Raw genomic sequence first — 16,276 nt, forward strand, 5'->3', positions numbered from 1 at the left:
GAATTCAAGCCTTAATTGTCATGGCTGAACAAGGCATATACTCAAACACCTCTCCTTCATTTTTCCAGCTTCTGGGATGCTTCAGCTTAAGTAAAAATCTGATTTTTAATTTTGGGTTTTGCAGAAGGTGGAAATGGGTCCCCAAAAGCTTCATCTTTGACCCCTTATGAAGAAGCATTGGATGCTCTGTCATCTTTAATCACTAGGCGCACTCGTGCTGATAGTAGCAATATGGGGGATCAGTTTAGTCATCTTTTTGAGTACCTAAAGGTAACAAAGTTTCTGAGTTTGGTTAGAAAATTTTGGGTTAGCTTTGTTGAGATTGCTCATGTTAACAACGGTGTGCAATTCCTATAGATGCTTGATTTGGAGGAAGCTATTTCAAATATGAAGATTATCCATGTTGCTGGCACCAAAGGAAAGGTACTTTCTCTTAACTCAGGTGGTTGCTTGGAAATGAAGCTATCATAAGAGGTTCAGTTCAAAACTTTAAGTGAATTCAAATGTGATTTGGTAGTTTGTGAAGTTAGATTAGAATTAAGACAGAAAGTGTAGCTATGGATCTCCGCTTAAAACTTTGATTATGTTGTAGTTAGTAATTCTATGCTTATTTTAGTGATGGAAATTGTTCTTTGAACTTTGGTTGCTTAGGGATCTACATGCACTTTTGCTGAATCTATATTACGTAACTGTGGCTTTCGCACTGGCCTTTTCACTTCTCCCCACCTCATTGATATCCGAGAAAGATTTCGTTTAGATGGGTCAGTCTTTCATTCATTTGTTGATTTTATTTCCTTTTACTACTTTTCATCCATCAAGTTGCATCATCTTTTAGTTCATTATCTTTTGGAGTAGGTAATTTGAAATTTTGTTTCCAGCTGCTTAGTCAAGGGTGCACACTCATTTAGCTTATGAGTTCTGAACTGCACTTGTTTTGTGACAAAAATTTATTCTTTTAGTAAAGTAGCTACTGAAATTGCCTCGTAGTTTTACCTCTGTTCTTTAGCTAAATTTAGGCCTAATGAAATATATTATATTATATGGTGCCATTAATTAAAATATATCTGCAGTTCTTTGATTCGTTAACATTATTCTTGTTGCTCCCGCAGTATGGAAATTTGTAAAGAGAAGTTTTTAGCATATTTCTGGTGGTGTTATGATAGATTAAAGGTACGTTTATAACACTTTATTAAGCCATAATAATTGCAATTCTGGTGTATTATAACAGTAATGTATGGAGTGCAAGCCTGGTTACTTTAGTGATCACTTCCAATTATGGTATTCGTTGATGTTTGCTCATAATATTAACAAAACTGTTTTCTTATTCTGGTGGTACTCAGGAGAAAACTGATGATAATATTCCAATGCCTCCCTATTTTCGCTTCCTTGCTTTACTTGCCTTCAAGATATTTGCAGCAGAACAGGTGTTAGATGTTGTGTTATTAATGAATAGAGGTTTCTTCTTTTCAAAATTCTTTGCAGGTAGATGTTGCAATAATGGAGGTTGGATTAGGTGGAAAGTATGATGCAACAAATGTGGTACGTATTATTTTCATTTCGACTGAAATTTGTTGTCCCCCTATTATTACAAGATTAAAAGACTGCTTGATTGTTGACTCGTGATATTTCCATCGATGTTCTCAACATATTTCATATCTTGAAACAAGCTCATGTAGTATCGTTGACTCTTCAGGTTCGAGAACCTGTTGTTTGTGGTATAACTTCCCTAGGGTATGACCACATGGAGATTCTTGGTTAGTTTTCAATCTTTGTATTCTTGATAATACCTTATAAAATTCATGAATTGTCAGAATATATCTAACATGATGTTGCGACGCCAATGATACTGTTCATTCAGTTTATTTCTATTGGATTCTGTTAACAGGGAATACTCTTGGAGAAATTGCTGGTGAGAAGGCTGGTATATTTAAGGTATGTTTAGGTTAAAATATTTTCTCTAGTTTTGAATATGAATGCCTTTTAAAATCTCTGTCTGTCCTTTCTTTCTAAATCCATCAATTGTAATCTATATTTTCTATTTTTCTCACTGCAGGATCAAATCCCAGCTTTTACGGTGCCTCAGCCTGACGAAGCAATGCGTGTGCTTGAGGAGAAGGCTTCTCAATTGAATGTAATTGTGTTCTTTCATGAGGCTGTTTTGTTCTTAGCTTCCTGAAAAGAATCTAAATAACTCATCAGTAGGCATAATTGTATAACAGTGGCACATCAAAAATCAAGTAACATGATACAACGTTCCATGTGTTCGTTCTGTATTAAGAGTGAAATATCTTGTGTCAATGTGATGATTTCAGCAGCAATTGAACATGTGCAAGTTCATTAATTTACTTTGTTGAGGCTATATGAAGATCATCATTATGAATATTTGAATTGTTTTGGAAAGGAGTTATGCATATCTTATCATATACATTCTTCATTTGATCAGGTTGTGCTTTCATCTTCATGCGATTTTCCATTTGTCAAGGACTATCTGAAAGACAGGGTATATGTAACTGCAGGTACCCCTTCAAGTTGTAACCCCATTAGAGCCGAGTTTGCTAAATGGTTTAAGACTTGGTCTTGAAGGGGAGCACCAATATCTGAATGCCGGTCTTGCTGTCGCACTGTGCTCGACATGGTTGAAAAGGACTGGCCATCTTGGAGACGCTAATTTGGAGCAATCCGTAAGTTCTAAAGTAGTGCCTTTGTTTCCTTCTTTCTTTCTCTTTCTTTTTCTTTTCCTTCAGTGCCTCACATGTATATATATATACCTGCAAGAAGAACACTTTGCCGGAGCAATTCGTAAAAGGGTTAACAAGTGCGAGTTTGCAAGGAAGGGCTCAGATTGTTCCTGATCAACTCATCAACAATGATAGATCAAACGATCTTGTCTTCTTTTTAGACGGGGCTCATAGTCCTGAAAGCATGGAAATATGTGCACGTTGGTTTTCTCTTGCCATTAAAGAATACAACCCGGATCAAACCTTGTTTACTCAGCAACCAGATAGTTCTAAGTTCTCACTTGAAGTAGTGAAGATGCACCATGGCGACAGAAAATCCACTCAGGTAGAATTCCAACTTTTATATCTTGGTATAAAAGCTATTCCTGGAATATCATTTCATAGAAGTTCAGAAATTAGCAGTTAAAGTTGGACATGAAAGCCGGTTTTTGTTCGAATATTTAAAAGCTCATGAAATAAGACTGCAAAAGCTGTCATGGAAAATTTTGGGGTTAAGTAATTGAATTACTTGCAGATATTGCTATTCAATTGCTTGACTGTACGAGATCCGGATTTGCTTCTTCCTCGCTTGATGAAAACATGTGCTGATCATGGTTAGTAGTCCATACTCTAGATTTTCTTACATCACGGTTTCATAATAATGTCAGAATCCTAATTCAATATTGATAGAAATAATTCCGGAGACTAACAATGTTTAGCAAATAAGTGGCAGCATTAAGTCTGAGACATTTATGTCTTATCAGGGATAAATAAAATAATGCAAATTTGTTTACCTATTCATAATTTTTTCCCATTAAAATTTTAGGTGTCTACTTCAAGAAGGCCCTCTTCGTTCCAAGTGTATCTGTATATAACAAAGTTGGATCCCAGGCTATGGCACCAATTGATTCGAATGTTGATCTGTCATGGCAGTTAACTCTCCAGAGAGTGTGGGAAAATCTTATGCAAGTCAACAAAGGTGTTAATCTTTTTTCTTCTCCTGTGTGGGAAAATCTTATGCAAAGCTTATGAAATTATCGGAAATTTAATCTGTGCATGATGACTACATCTTGGCAGGCAAAATTACGGATGTAGCCTCTGAAGAACTAAAAGAAGATATGGAAATGAGTGCTAGTAATTGTGAACATAGTGCAGTGTTTCCGTCATTGCCGGTGGCTCTCAAATGGCTTAGAGACAGAGTGCAACAAAATCAGTCGGTTCGTTTTCAGGTAACACAAATTAGTAAGGAGAATTATCATAAGATGAGAGAATTTAATGACTAAACTTGAATCTAATGTAATGTTTCCCTTGATAGTTGATATGCTTTATTCTAGTTATTCTCATCATTTAGCTCACTTTTTTAATTCACTTTTTGTTATACTTGAAGGTGAAAGCTCACGTGAAGTTGTCTTCATGTGAAGTTGATAATTAAAAATCATTAGATGATAATTTAGTCCAACATATCAAATCATCTAACAGTTTTCAGCTATCAACTTCAAATGAAGACAACAACATCTGAGTCTCCACCATACTTGAAATCCTGAAGCTCACAATATTAGGGTAAGGGAGTGTCATGTCTTTCAAATATTAAAGCGAGTCACTGCATATTTTTGGAAAGCGAAGAGTGCCATATGTAATATCGCCGAATCTTAGGAAGCGGTCAATGTAATTTACGCTTGTTACAAATGATTGCAATTTTCCAACTGATCAAAATTGTGTGGTTGATGATACAACAGGTCCTTGTGACTGGTTCTTTACATCTTGTTGGTGATGTGCTGAAATTAGTCAAGAAGTGATTCATTGGATGAATTTGAAGGCTTCCTTCAAAGTTATTTCTAAATACATGTGGTGTTAATATTCAAGATGAGTTCTCTCTGGAGTTAACACTGATTGAAGTGATATTGATATTTTGTTGCCAAGAACAAAAATGATACATCCAAGTCCATTGGTTCATCCTCAGGATGGTGACTTTCTTGCTGCTCCATTTCCATACTTGATACTTAAAAAAAAAAAAAAAGAGAAACACATTACCCATAAATAAGTCATTTGGGTCTTTCTTATTTTTAGTTTTGATTCTTTCTGTGAGATTTACTTAAATTTGCTTATTTTTTACTTTAGTATAAACACACGGTATAAGTAGTTAAGTACTATAAATAACACTATTTAATATTTTTCTTCTGACATATTCAATTCATTAAGAGCAAAACATATTTTTAAACTCACTAAATATTTAAAAAGTACTTATAAATTATCTTTTTTTTTTTTTTTAAAAAAGACAAAACTCATACTGTGACAAAAAGAATTCAATCCACCTTTCTGATCTTTAGCTGATGTGCCAAATTTGGCTCTATCAGACTATTAGTAGGAAACAAGAAAGTAGAAAACATCATTTTCTTTATAAAAAAAAGAGGAATGCTAGGGGGCCAGCAATTTTGGTGTTTTGTAACCATCAATTGGCCATCAATAGTGTTTTTAATTGTGTGAAATTACATCTAATGGTGGGAGATCACTTACTTTTGTTTTGATGGTTAAGTGCTGGCTAGAAAACACAAAAGTTGCTGGCTCCCTAGACTTTTCCTTATGTAACTTAGAGTAGTTAATGGAAAAGAAGCATGTACTTGTAATTTAAGATTTATTGGGATTAATACTTTGTATAACAGTGCATTTTTTGTATATTTGGATAACCATAACTTGTCATATGATCATTTGGGGAGATGGAGATACCTAAACATAAAATCCTCTATGATATCTTAAATAACTATGAAAAATTATTAGATATTTTTGGTGTAAATTATAAATCTTAAATTGATATATTAATTGAATAATAAATTATTAATGAGTGTTTATAATAAAGTTATTTTAACATAAGGTATAAATTAACTGGAGTGTACATATTTTTATTTTATTTTCAATAACTAATAACAACTCTGTTATGATATAATGACGTCTGAAAAAAACTCTTCCATCTTGTCTGGGTGGTGTAGTTGGTTATCACGCTAGTCTCACACACTAGAGGTCCCCGGTTCGAACCCGGGCTCAGACATGTCCTTTTATTTATTTTTTTTTCCCAAATAAACGGGCCTGTTAATATTCCCCACCTTCATACTTTATGATAATATAACCCACTTCATCACATGACCTCTTGTTCCGGGCCCATTGCAAGAGCCTCTATCACATGAGCCTCGTTGTAAATCAGGGCCTGCGTAGGGAACGAGGAATAAAAAAAATTGACTAATAAATATTTTATTTCCTGACCCAAAAAAAAAAAAAGAATTCTTTTGATACTTTAAATTAAAAGTCGAATAATATCCCAAACTTGTCTCAGATAATTTTAGTAGACAATTTGATTATCTAAAAATTTTAAAAAATTAGAGTAGTATTTTAATTCCTAACTTTAGACCAAATTTTAATTTAGTTCTTAATGATTTAAACATTTTAAAAATTTTTAATAAGTTTAATATTATTTTGTAATTAAATTTAATACGAATAATTAGTATATTTAAAAATTAATATAATGTTTAATTTTAGTACATAAATAAAATCGACTTACCAATGATTATTAATGTAAAAATTTTTCTATTAATTATTCGAGTCATATTTAATGGTAGAATAACATTAAATTTATTTAAAATTTTTTAAACCTAAAATAAAACGTCTAAAACATTAAACAATAATTTATTCTTGAATTAAATAACAAAAAAGTAATCAAAAGACCAGGTACGCAACGCGTGTGGTCCGGGGAGTGAAATTGAAGGGTGCCGGGTCCAAATCCTGTGCAGCAGAGACCACGTTGTCATCGTTGCAGCCTCGCACCTGCACCTGCAGCTGCACCCACGTTCCTTTCGAACTACGAAAAGCAACAACCTTGGTTTGTTTCTTTTCTCTCTTCTTTTTCTTCTTTCTAGTTTCCATTTTCCAATCTAGGGCTCAAGATTCTCCCTGCGAAGCTTCCAATGCTTCTTCTCCCACTGTGACTTGAGTCAACTTCTCTGTAGCTTCTCTTCGGTGCATTCTGCGTTCCATGGAGGACTCTTACACCGGTCTCCCAACTAGTCACTTGCTCGGTTCAGTTCCTGTACGCATCTCTTTCTCTTACTTTCTTTGAATCTTTTAATTCATGCTTTTGATTTTACGTTGCTGCTTTTAGTTTATACTTGTTAGCTAGATGCATAATGTGCGCCACAAAACTGATTTCTTGAATTTAATAATTTATGTTGGCTCGTTGTGGAAATTGGGGGAATTATGTTTGACTTTCTAGAAAAAAAAAAAAGAGACATATAAAAATTGGTTGCAACAGTGGTTCTAGTTTTAGGGAAAATTTTGAAGAATTCAGGAGATTAATATTCATTGCTAAAATGAGTTGGACACTGCCAACACTTCCATTGTTCAAAATAGGTTACTCACTCTCAATATCTGAAACTAGTGTTAAAGAGAATTTTGCTCCTGTAGTGAGCTAATCTGACTCAAATCAAAGATTAGACTAGGTCTAATGGATTTCATAATTTTGACCTCTTTATGACTTTAGCATTTAATTGGTCTCACTAGCTTGTAAATTGTATAGTGTGATTAGTGTCATAGGAATACTTATTTGGATTACAAACTTGACTGATCAAAATTATTCTGTTTCCCTTTCATATTTTAGTTGGTTTAAATTTATTTTATTAACTTTGCGTGTGTGCTTGTTTGTGTTTGGTGTTCAGGCTGCCACAAATGATGAAAATAATACTGCAAAACAAGAGGGTATGGAGTTATAAAATTGATTTTTATTTTGTTGCTGCTTGTGAGATATTTATTCTTTCCTACTTTCGGTCCTCCTAATTTTACTTATGAACCTACTTGTAGCTACTGATGCAAATATGCAAACATTCCCTCCCAACCATGCAGGAGACAGAGGACGAGGATATCATACGCTTGACAATCCACCTGGTATGTTTCCAGAATTGTGGGCAGAAAAGATATAGTTGTTCCATTGCCTGTTCTTTGAATAGCAGCTAACTTAATTATTTTCTGGATATTGAATGATCTTGATTGTTTTTTTTCCTATCTTTAATCAAGTCAACAACACTGATTGATTCCAGTTTTACACCATATTTTAGAATAACTTCCAGTTGTATTTTCATTGGCACTTGCTGGTATAATGAGTCATATATTAATATTTAGTTTATTCATCGTTGCAGAAACTTTTGAACAACAGTCAGCAAACAATTGGAGGGGAGTCTTTAGTGTCTCATCCTACACACAGTATTTCAATGTAGATACAGATGTTGTCATATTCAGATTGATAAGTTCGTTTAATCCATACGGTGGAGACTTTTTCAGCAAGATAGATGCTAACCCTGATTTGTACGTGCTTCTTTCCTTGTATTGCTATTTTTCTATCATCGATGCAGAGACTTACTTGGATTGTATACTACAATATAATACTTGGATCAAAACTGCAATTGAATTGGATGTTAACATTTATGGTTAAACTCCTGCCAACATCCCTTGGCTTTTTCGGCTTATTATTTGTATACATTTCCTGAATTTATTCTCCATTTTCAGCATCCAATCCCAACAGCATAAATTATGCATATTAATCAGCATCTAATGCCTAACATTGCAATTATTTTTATGTTATTATAGATATGGCCTTATATGGGTCTCAACAACATTGGTTTTTGTACTTGCCGCACTTGGGAATCTTGCTACATACCTTATGCAAAAACATACAGGTACCAGTACATCATGGAGCTTTGATGTTGGCTATATGAATGTGGCTGCATGTGCAATCTATGGCTATGCAATAGTGGTCCCTCTCGCATACTACTTCTTCCTTCAGTATATGGGTTCCAATGCTAGCCTCATTAGGTTCTGGTGCATGTGGGGATATTCCCTCTCCATTTTCATAATATCCTCTGTAAGTTTCTGATTTCTTCGTTGTGACGAATTGCGTAATTATTAAATAAATACATTCATAAATCTATTTTTATTATCAAGTGCATATCTGCAATGTGGGCGATCTGCTAAAAACTATCTCAACAAAATGAGACATGCAAAACTAACCATCATAAATAAGGCCATGGATCTCAAACTTGCGTCTCTTACCATGCAACTAACCATTAGAACCAAGGCCATGGTGATAATATGATAGCATAGGATGGATCCATGTTCAACAAATTTTGTTTCAGATGGCCGTTAAGCATAAATAACAGTTCTCTTATGATTAAAAAGTTAAAACAATTTATTTTTCGAACTTAATACATAGTTTCTATCAATTGATAGGAAAACTACATCATTATCTATATAATATATTTTTTATTTTGTATTGTTATAGTATCATTATCTAATTCATCTTGTTCTTTGGGATAATTTCAGTTTCTGTTGTTGATTCCGGTTGAGGCTCTTCGGTGGCTTATAATAATCCTTACTGGTATAGCCTCGGCTAGCTTTGTTGCCTTAAACTTGAAGTCTTGCATAGAAGGCAATGAACTTTCAGTGGCTATTGTTGCCGCATTTTTCTTGCAAATAGCTTTGGCAGTCTTCATCAAGGTTTGGTTCTTTGCATAGTTATTGCTGGTGCACACCATTGGCTTGGTTTATGCGAGCAGAATTGTCTCTAGAAGAACTGGTTTGCGTTTTTCGGATTTACTAGTCGAGAAGGATCAGAGGTTGTAGCATTTGTGTAATGTTTGAACAGCTTGTGTTTCTATGTAAATATACTATATCAGCTTAATCTTTTCTTCTCTCTTTTTTCTGGAGGAGATTTAATCTTGTAGTTCTTTTGCTCAAAGCCAAGTTATCTCCGTTTTGAAGATGATATTGTAATGTCCCAGTTCTCTCATGACACGGTTGATTTTCCCAGTTGAAGATGTAATGAGTATTTTAACATTTACGCCTAATTTATTACATTCTCCCTTCTGTTACATCCAATTATAAAATCACTTTTAGGTTTCTTACTATAGAATGGTAATGATGTTTGTGAGAGTATAAGAACATCCGAGTTGAAATATGATTCTCAAAGCGGATGTTCCTCAAAAGGAGTGGTGATGATGCCACAGGCAAAAGAGATTCATAGAATGTTTTAAGAAAAAAAAAATTTGCTGTATTTTATTAATTCCTTAACAAGATATATATATATAATTGTAAACACAAGCCCATTTCGATCTGAAATAGTTTCGCTTTTGCACAATTTTTAAACCTTAAACAGAGAGTAAACACAAACCCTTTGATTGAAATCAATAGGGAAGAATAAAAATCCTAATTGATCCATTAGTCAAGTGATAATAATTCTTCCGTTAAGCATATCTTTTACTTTTAGGGTTTAGTTTCAAGACTAATGAATGCCATAACGTGCTCTCATTCTCGACTCTCGACAAAATCTCTAACTCGAGTTCTCTGTTTGATACGCGTAATAAAAAGATGGAAGACCAAAGGCACGCATGAAACATTAACTAAGAAATGAACGACTAATACTTGGCTTTCTTTATAAATTTCCCAAAAAAAAAAAAAAAAAAGTTGTCAAGCTCATACAAGAAAATGCGCCAAAGAGGATACACAAACAAAATTAACCAAGCACTTTAGAGACATTACCTACTTCTAATAGCAACTATCACTAAACCACAGTGACAGGGTATCTAATTATATTCCCCTCTGAATGTATGGCATCAACGCATATAATCAGGTTATTAAGACAAATTTTCAGTGTTGCGTGTTCTTGCTTAAAATAACGTCTCATGCTTCAACGAATTGCTTGAGCTTCTGCAACCAGACCAAGTATTCCCTGCTATCCTTGTTGATCATGTACTCATGCAAGAAATTGGTTGTGCTAGGCTTGATTCCTCTAATTTCTAAGTACTTGTGGAAAGACTTTTGGAGGCCCTCGTCCAAATCCCTGTAAGACAGGAACACAAAAGAAGTTCAGACAGGGTCTAGAAATTACACTACCAGAATATTGAACTGTGAAATGAAAAGATTCTGAGTGCAAGGAGCGGAGACTTACTGGAAGTCTGGTCCTTCGTATGCAATCTGATCCTCGCTGGGTTCGGCATTCTTAACAGACAAGCTGTCAATGACGATCTCATCGGGGTAAGCCACACAACTGAATTCCAGATAGGGCCCATCCTTCTTGTAAACACTGACTGAAAGCGGAATGCTTGACTGAGATGCTCTCTCACTCTCATCGTCGTCGTCACGACCATCATCATTTTCTTCCCCAGTGACCAGATCAGGCATGTGCACCTCAACCTTAATTTCCTCACCTTGATATGTCCTTTCAAGCATTATAGTCTGCTGTCCCGGCTGATCAAGTATCTTAAAAGGGAAATTACTTGGAGCCTCATCAACCTGTCTCCATAAAACCAAAAAAAAGTGTGATCATACAACTACTTTCCCGAATTTCAACAAGAAACTCCCAAAATAAATCGTTTAAATATAACTTTTGTACCTATAGTTGTATCCAAATTTGATCTGTCCAGATAACATAAATATTTTCGTACAAGTCCACATAGTTTCTTACAATTTATGCTTTAGTGACCAAATAAACAAATAAAAAAAACTATAAGGACCAATACTTCATAAAATTATGAATAATTAATTATAAAAAAATACAATTCAAGGGGCAAGTGGTGAAAAGAACACAAGATTGGTATTTAATGGCAAGAACAAAATAAAAAAGAGTAAAGCACATCACATATAAGAAAGAAGAAAAAAAGCACTAAATTTACGAGATACACTTCAAAAGAAAAATGACACTACTAAAATTAAATAATGCATAGAAGTTTTTATGTGAAACAATGCTACAGCAACATTTTTGAGTCAACGAAACATCAAACCAGGGGAGGGAGCTAGAAATAATAATCAACCATCATAATAATCATTGAATTGAGCTGATTACCGAATCCCTTTCATTATCAAGATCATCATTTCACAGAATGATGAAGAAAGAAGAGCAAAGAAACTTACAGTGTGATTGTCGGTTTCCTGGGCGCAAGTGATCTCCGATTCGATGACGCGGAGAAGGTTCTCGTCGGAGGTGGGCTTGTTCTTATAAGCCAAAGAAGAAAAACCGAACGTCGGAACCGCTGAGTCCTTTTGCACGTTCTGGTTGATGGCTCTCAACAAAACGGTGCCGTAGCTACTCTGCCGCTGAGTGTTCTTCAACAATTGGCCTGCAATCACAAGAGGCCTTGCGAAAGATCCAGACTTGCGAAGAATCGAGCTGAACGCCATTTCCGAAACTGAGGGGGAGAGAGAAAAACAGTCGAAGAGGGAATGGGGTTTTAATAGGGTTTAAGACAATTGGGAAATTTTCAAACCCTAAAACTTGTAGTAATGTTACACAAGTGAAGCTCTCTTGTATTCGGCCCATTCTTTTTTCTTTGGACCGGTCCATAACGGAAACGAGTATTAACATAGCCAACAATCCTGTCCCAGAAAAAATCATAGCCAACAATAATCCGTTTGGGTTTGAGGCTATGCCTGACCAAAAACAAAACATTTGAGGCTATGTGGACCCTTTACCCAGATTTTTGGATCTGCTACACATCAAAGATTTTTTGGCAATTAAGTTGGTTAAAACTCAACAAAAATCAATTTCATTAGTGAGAGTATAAATACGGTGAGTTTTAGCCTGAGCTTCGACTAATGAGGCGCAGCATTAGCCTCGTCCTTTTGGGCTTGCTGTCACGTGGAGAGTGTAACGCATGGCTCGCTTTATTTACACCTGTGAACAAGTGACGTAAGAGTTCACCGTCAAAGGAGAGTCTGCATTTCTAGTGAAATGGTTACTGTTACCCATGTTTGGGGGACAATTCATAATTATCCAAATTAAATATGCTAAAATTTGTTTTTCATGGGATAGGTTTTTGGAGGAATGAAATTTGGGCTTTTGATGTAAGCTTCAGAAAATAAGGATCACATCGTTATTGTTACTTAAAAAAAGACCAACCATCTTGACCAAAAAAAAAAAAAAGACCAACCATTATAAACAATGGTTCTAGACAAAAAATAAAAACTGTTATTTCAGGCCCTCAAAATTGAAAATAAAAATAAGATGCATTTCTATTATTATTATAAAAGATTATCAAGTGCGAAATTTTTAAATCGTCTTGTTAAATTAGAATGACTTTCACAAAAAAAAATTTATTAGCAGAATCATAATATCATAATCATAAAGTAAAACTAAATAACTAATATCAATTTACAAACATATTTTTTTCAAATTTTTAATGAATAACTGGAGAAATATGTATTTTAAAATAAAGCTATAAGCCTATAACATCTAATATAATATAGTAATTTGGACAGATAAAGACATTTTTATATTCTATTTTAGTGATTTCATATTATTTAATTATTTGTATGTATCTTTTATGAGGATTTTTTTATTTAAATGAATATAAAAAAATAAATTTTAATTTTAACAATTTAATTATGACTATTAATCTAATTATAATTTGCTTATGTTTGTAATTGAATGATTATTTTACAGTTTTTTTCAAATCATTATTTCATAAAATAAAAAGTCTTATTATTTAGACATTTTTTTGGTGATTAATATCTAGGCTTGTAGATCTAAGTATGTCGTGGGCCTGTTATTTTTTGAAGGGCAATTTTTGTTAATGAACTTTGTCGTTGTTGTATACCAAAAAATTGATTGTACTAACTCCCCGCTCTGGTTCGCCGTGCTCCTCCGGCAGCGAGGTAGATCTCCGAGCGTGAAGTTTGGCTACTGGGTAGAGGTTTTCGATTCATCAACAAAACCATGGCCTTCCTCCACGCTAGCGATAACATACGCGTTTTCCTCCGAAGTTGCAGGAATTGAAGATGCGCAACGCAGCGCAGCGAATAGGGGTGCAAGCCGAGTGAGCGGCGGCGGCGGTGCAAGCCGAGCGAGGCCGGAACAACCATCTATATCTCTCCGAAGAGCAGGGAGCAGCGGCGATGATTGACTCGGATCTAACGAACGATGGTATTCATCCTTTCGTGGGTGTGGGTTTTTTAGTCTAAGTCTCAATGTTTGTTTTATTTATAACTTAACCAGCATTCAAGCAATGTTTTGGCCCGTCACTTAATTAGTTGTGTGGACCTTTTATCGTCCTTGTCTTTTTGGTTTGTTTGTTCTCAGCTTCAAAAGCAATGCATGGAATGAATGGGCCCATCAACACAAAAAAGGGAAAGAAATGAAATTCATCTCACTTGAAAGACTACAACATCATATTTAACATTAGATAGGGTCAAAATGAAATAGCAACCTCTGCCAGAGAGGACAGGCTAATGCTACGCCTCATTGTGACAGGCACTTCCTAAAACTCACCTATGAATACACACTCCAATTAACGTGAACGTTCCTCCTCCTTCTCCTTCTTCTTTTTCTCTTCTTTCTTCGTGTTTCTTCTTCTTTTTTGCGTTCCTTCTCCTTCTTTGCACGTTTCTTCTTTATCATCGTTCTTTTATTGCTGCTATTGTTACTGCATTTTTTTTCTTTTTCTCCTCCTATTTCTAGTAATTTTGTAGCATTATGTATTTATTCTTTTTTTTTGTTTAATTTTTTCTTATTTTTATTCTTGTTAAGAGAGTAAAATAAGAAGAATCATGAAAAGGTAAAACAAGAAGGAGAAGATGAACAAGAAAAAAAAAGAAGAAGATGATAATGATGATGGAGGAGGATGAGAAATTTTGAGTTATGCAGAATTTATCAGAAAATAATTTTGGTGCATTCTAGATTTAAATAAGGTGCACTTTGGTCTGTGCTTATTTTGAATTGAGTTTGTTTGTGTGTCGTCATTATTAAGTAATTTCGATGCATTTTAAATTTAAATAAGGTACACTTGGTCTGTGTTTATTTCGAACTGAGTTTGTTTGTGTATCGTCATCATTAAGTAATTTGAACTGGACCTTCAATTGGGCCCAAAGCCCAAGCCCATGACCCATATAAACTCCCTCACTTGCCAAATTCACTCTCATTTCACATTGAGAGAGAAAGAGCCACAAGCTTGAGAAGGAGAGGAAGAAAGAAACCCTTGTTACTATTCATTCACCACTTCAAATCCACATATCTCCCAAACCGAAACTCCGATTGACGATCCATTTGTGGCTATGAGTTCATCTTGACTTTTTCTTCGTTTTTACCTAACTATTCTGGTAAGAAAATTTGAAATTCTTGTCCATTTTTTGTTTCTTCACTAAAAATGTATTTTGGTTAGTTTGGTGTTGAGATTTTGTGATTTTGATATTTAGGGGAAGCTTAACTTTGAGTTCTAACGGGATTTTGACCCAAGATTATGTGGTATGAGGTAAGGTCAATGTTCCTTTATATGTGTGAGCCCTAGTTGAACTATGTGCAGAATTTGGTGAAATTAGAGTTACTTGGTTGATTTTGCGCAAATTGGGTACTTGGTATAGTTGCAGAGTTTTTGTTGAGACTTGATTTGATGCTTGGACTGATTATTGGGTCAATTGGTAGAGATTTAGAGGATTGATCAAAGTTTGGATCCTTTCGAGGTGAAAATTCAAGTGTTGAAAAATCGCCGTCAACAAGGTAGAGTTTTTTTTAAAACCATTTTATTACCAAAAATTGTTATAAATTGATATCGATATGAAAAATATATTTTTGGTGATTATATGAATCTCATGAATTGGTATGTTTGATTGTTGGGTGAAGTATGTGAATTGTCGGTAACATTGTCATGTTATGATTGTGATTGTGAATGGATAATTGTGATGAGTTATAAAATTGAGTTGAATGATGTTTGATGTGAGAATTTGGGCCTAAGACCGTATTCGGGTAAGTTTTTAGTGAAATTGAATAAGTGAATTGTAACTCTTGGTGTGATTGCGATATTAACTTGAATGTGATTAATATTTGAATTTTGGATAATTAAAGGTGTTGGAATGGGAAAAACTTATTGAGAATAAAAGTTAATAAATGAAATGGTGTTGAGCGTATTATTTATGATTTGGGTGGTGGCTTTGAAATGGAAAGAAGGGTTTTGGTTTTCAAAAGGAAAGAAATTGAGAAGTAGTCAAAATGACTTTATGCAGATTTTGGTAAAAATGAGTTTTTGACTAAATTCGACAGGCCATAATTTGGCATTCAGAGTGCAAAAGTTATGAAGGTTTGAAAACTAAGCTTTAAAATTGAAACACTAAAATTATGTAGAATTGGGGATTTGCGCGTACGTACAGAGCATGTGTACGCATGAATTTAAAACAGAAGTGAAAACGCGCGTACGCATGATGTGCAACCCGAATTGAATTGTGTGTACGCACAAGGCATGTGTACGCACGACTGTGCTGATTTTCTGAAAATGCTGTTTTTGAACTACTTAACCTTCCCAACATGTTTATAACCCTTTTTTACCCCCGTGTGAAGTCGAATCACCAATTCATAAGCTTTGAATACAATGAGGAGGATTATAATTAATTAAATTGAATTATTCTCGGATAAACGCTTGGTTAACCGGATGATATAGTTGCGGGAATGGTAGTTCGTCCTGCTTGCGGTGAGGACGGTGGCATTATCCCGCTCATGAAATAATGGAATTGATGAATTGATAGCAAATCGGGGTTAATGAACT

General features: G+C 34.6%; 3 protein-coding genes and 1 non-coding gene across 8 annotated transcripts; 3 read left to right on the forward strand and 1 right to left on the reverse strand.

Moving 5' to 3' along the window:
- Positions 1-4,745, forward strand: LOC107609394 (folylpolyglutamate synthase). 3 transcript variants are annotated; one of them, XM_016311351.2, is made up of 16 exons: positions 1-33; positions 125-270; positions 358-423; positions 652-761; positions 1,110-1,170; positions 1,341-1,424; positions 1,483-1,539; positions 1,694-1,754; positions 1,886-1,932; positions 2,054-2,131; positions 2,517-2,681; positions 2,776-3,063; positions 3,253-3,331; positions 3,544-3,696; positions 3,795-3,946; positions 4,454-4,745. In XM_016311351.2, the coding sequence occupies exons 1-16, from the start codon at positions 21-23 to the stop codon at positions 4,511-4,513; spliced, it is 1,620 nt and encodes a 539-aa protein (XP_016166837.1). In that variant the 5' UTR covers positions 1-20; the 3' UTR covers positions 4,514-4,745. The 3 variants fall into 3 exon arrangements, with proteins under 3 accessions (XP_016166837.1, XP_016166838.1, XP_020962977.1); XM_016311352.2 differs by having other exon boundaries at positions 2,779-3,063; XM_021107318.1 differs by lacking the exons at positions 1-33; positions 652-761 and having other exon boundaries at positions 129-270.
- On the forward strand, positions 5,687-5,760 carry TRNAV-CAC. The gene has a single exon. It is a non-coding gene; the product is annotated as a tRNA-Val (tRNA).
- LOC107609526 (protein YIPF1 homolog) lies at positions 6,430-9,622 on the forward strand. 2 transcript variants are annotated; one of them, XM_016311525.2, is made up of 7 exons: positions 6,430-6,585; positions 6,713-6,792; positions 7,418-7,457; positions 7,560-7,643; positions 7,895-8,060; positions 8,343-8,616; positions 9,075-9,622. In XM_016311525.2, exons 2-7 carry the CDS (start codon positions 6,739-6,741, stop codon positions 9,264-9,266), a joined length of 810 nt encoding a protein of 269 aa, XP_016167011.1. In that variant the 5' UTR covers positions 6,430-6,585; positions 6,713-6,738; the 3' UTR covers positions 9,267-9,622. The 2 variants fall into 2 exon arrangements, with proteins under 2 accessions (XP_016167011.1, XP_016167013.1); XM_016311527.2 differs by having other exon boundaries at positions 7,602-7,643.
- On the reverse strand, positions 10,159-11,998 carry LOC107609657 (uncharacterized protein At2g39795, mitochondrial). Of its 2 annotated transcripts, none has more exons than XM_016311664.2 (3): positions 11,661-11,998; positions 10,699-11,048; positions 10,159-10,590 (listed from the first exon to the last, which is right to left on the reverse strand). In XM_016311664.2, exons 1-3 carry the CDS (start codon positions 11,925-11,927, stop codon positions 10,431-10,433), a joined length of 777 nt encoding a protein of 258 aa, XP_016167150.1. In that variant the 5' UTR covers positions 11,928-11,998; the 3' UTR covers positions 10,159-10,430. The 2 variants fall into 2 exon arrangements, with proteins under 2 accessions (XP_016167150.1, XP_016167151.1); XM_016311665.2 differs by having other exon boundaries at positions 10,699-11,042; positions 11,661-11,990.

This window comes from Arachis ipaensis, chromosome B07, assembly GCF_000816755.2.
Source record: "Arachis ipaensis cultivar K30076 chromosome B07, Araip1.1, whole genome shotgun sequence".
Classification (NCBI taxonomy): domain Eukaryota; kingdom Viridiplantae; phylum Streptophyta; class Magnoliopsida; order Fabales; family Fabaceae; genus Arachis; species Arachis ipaensis.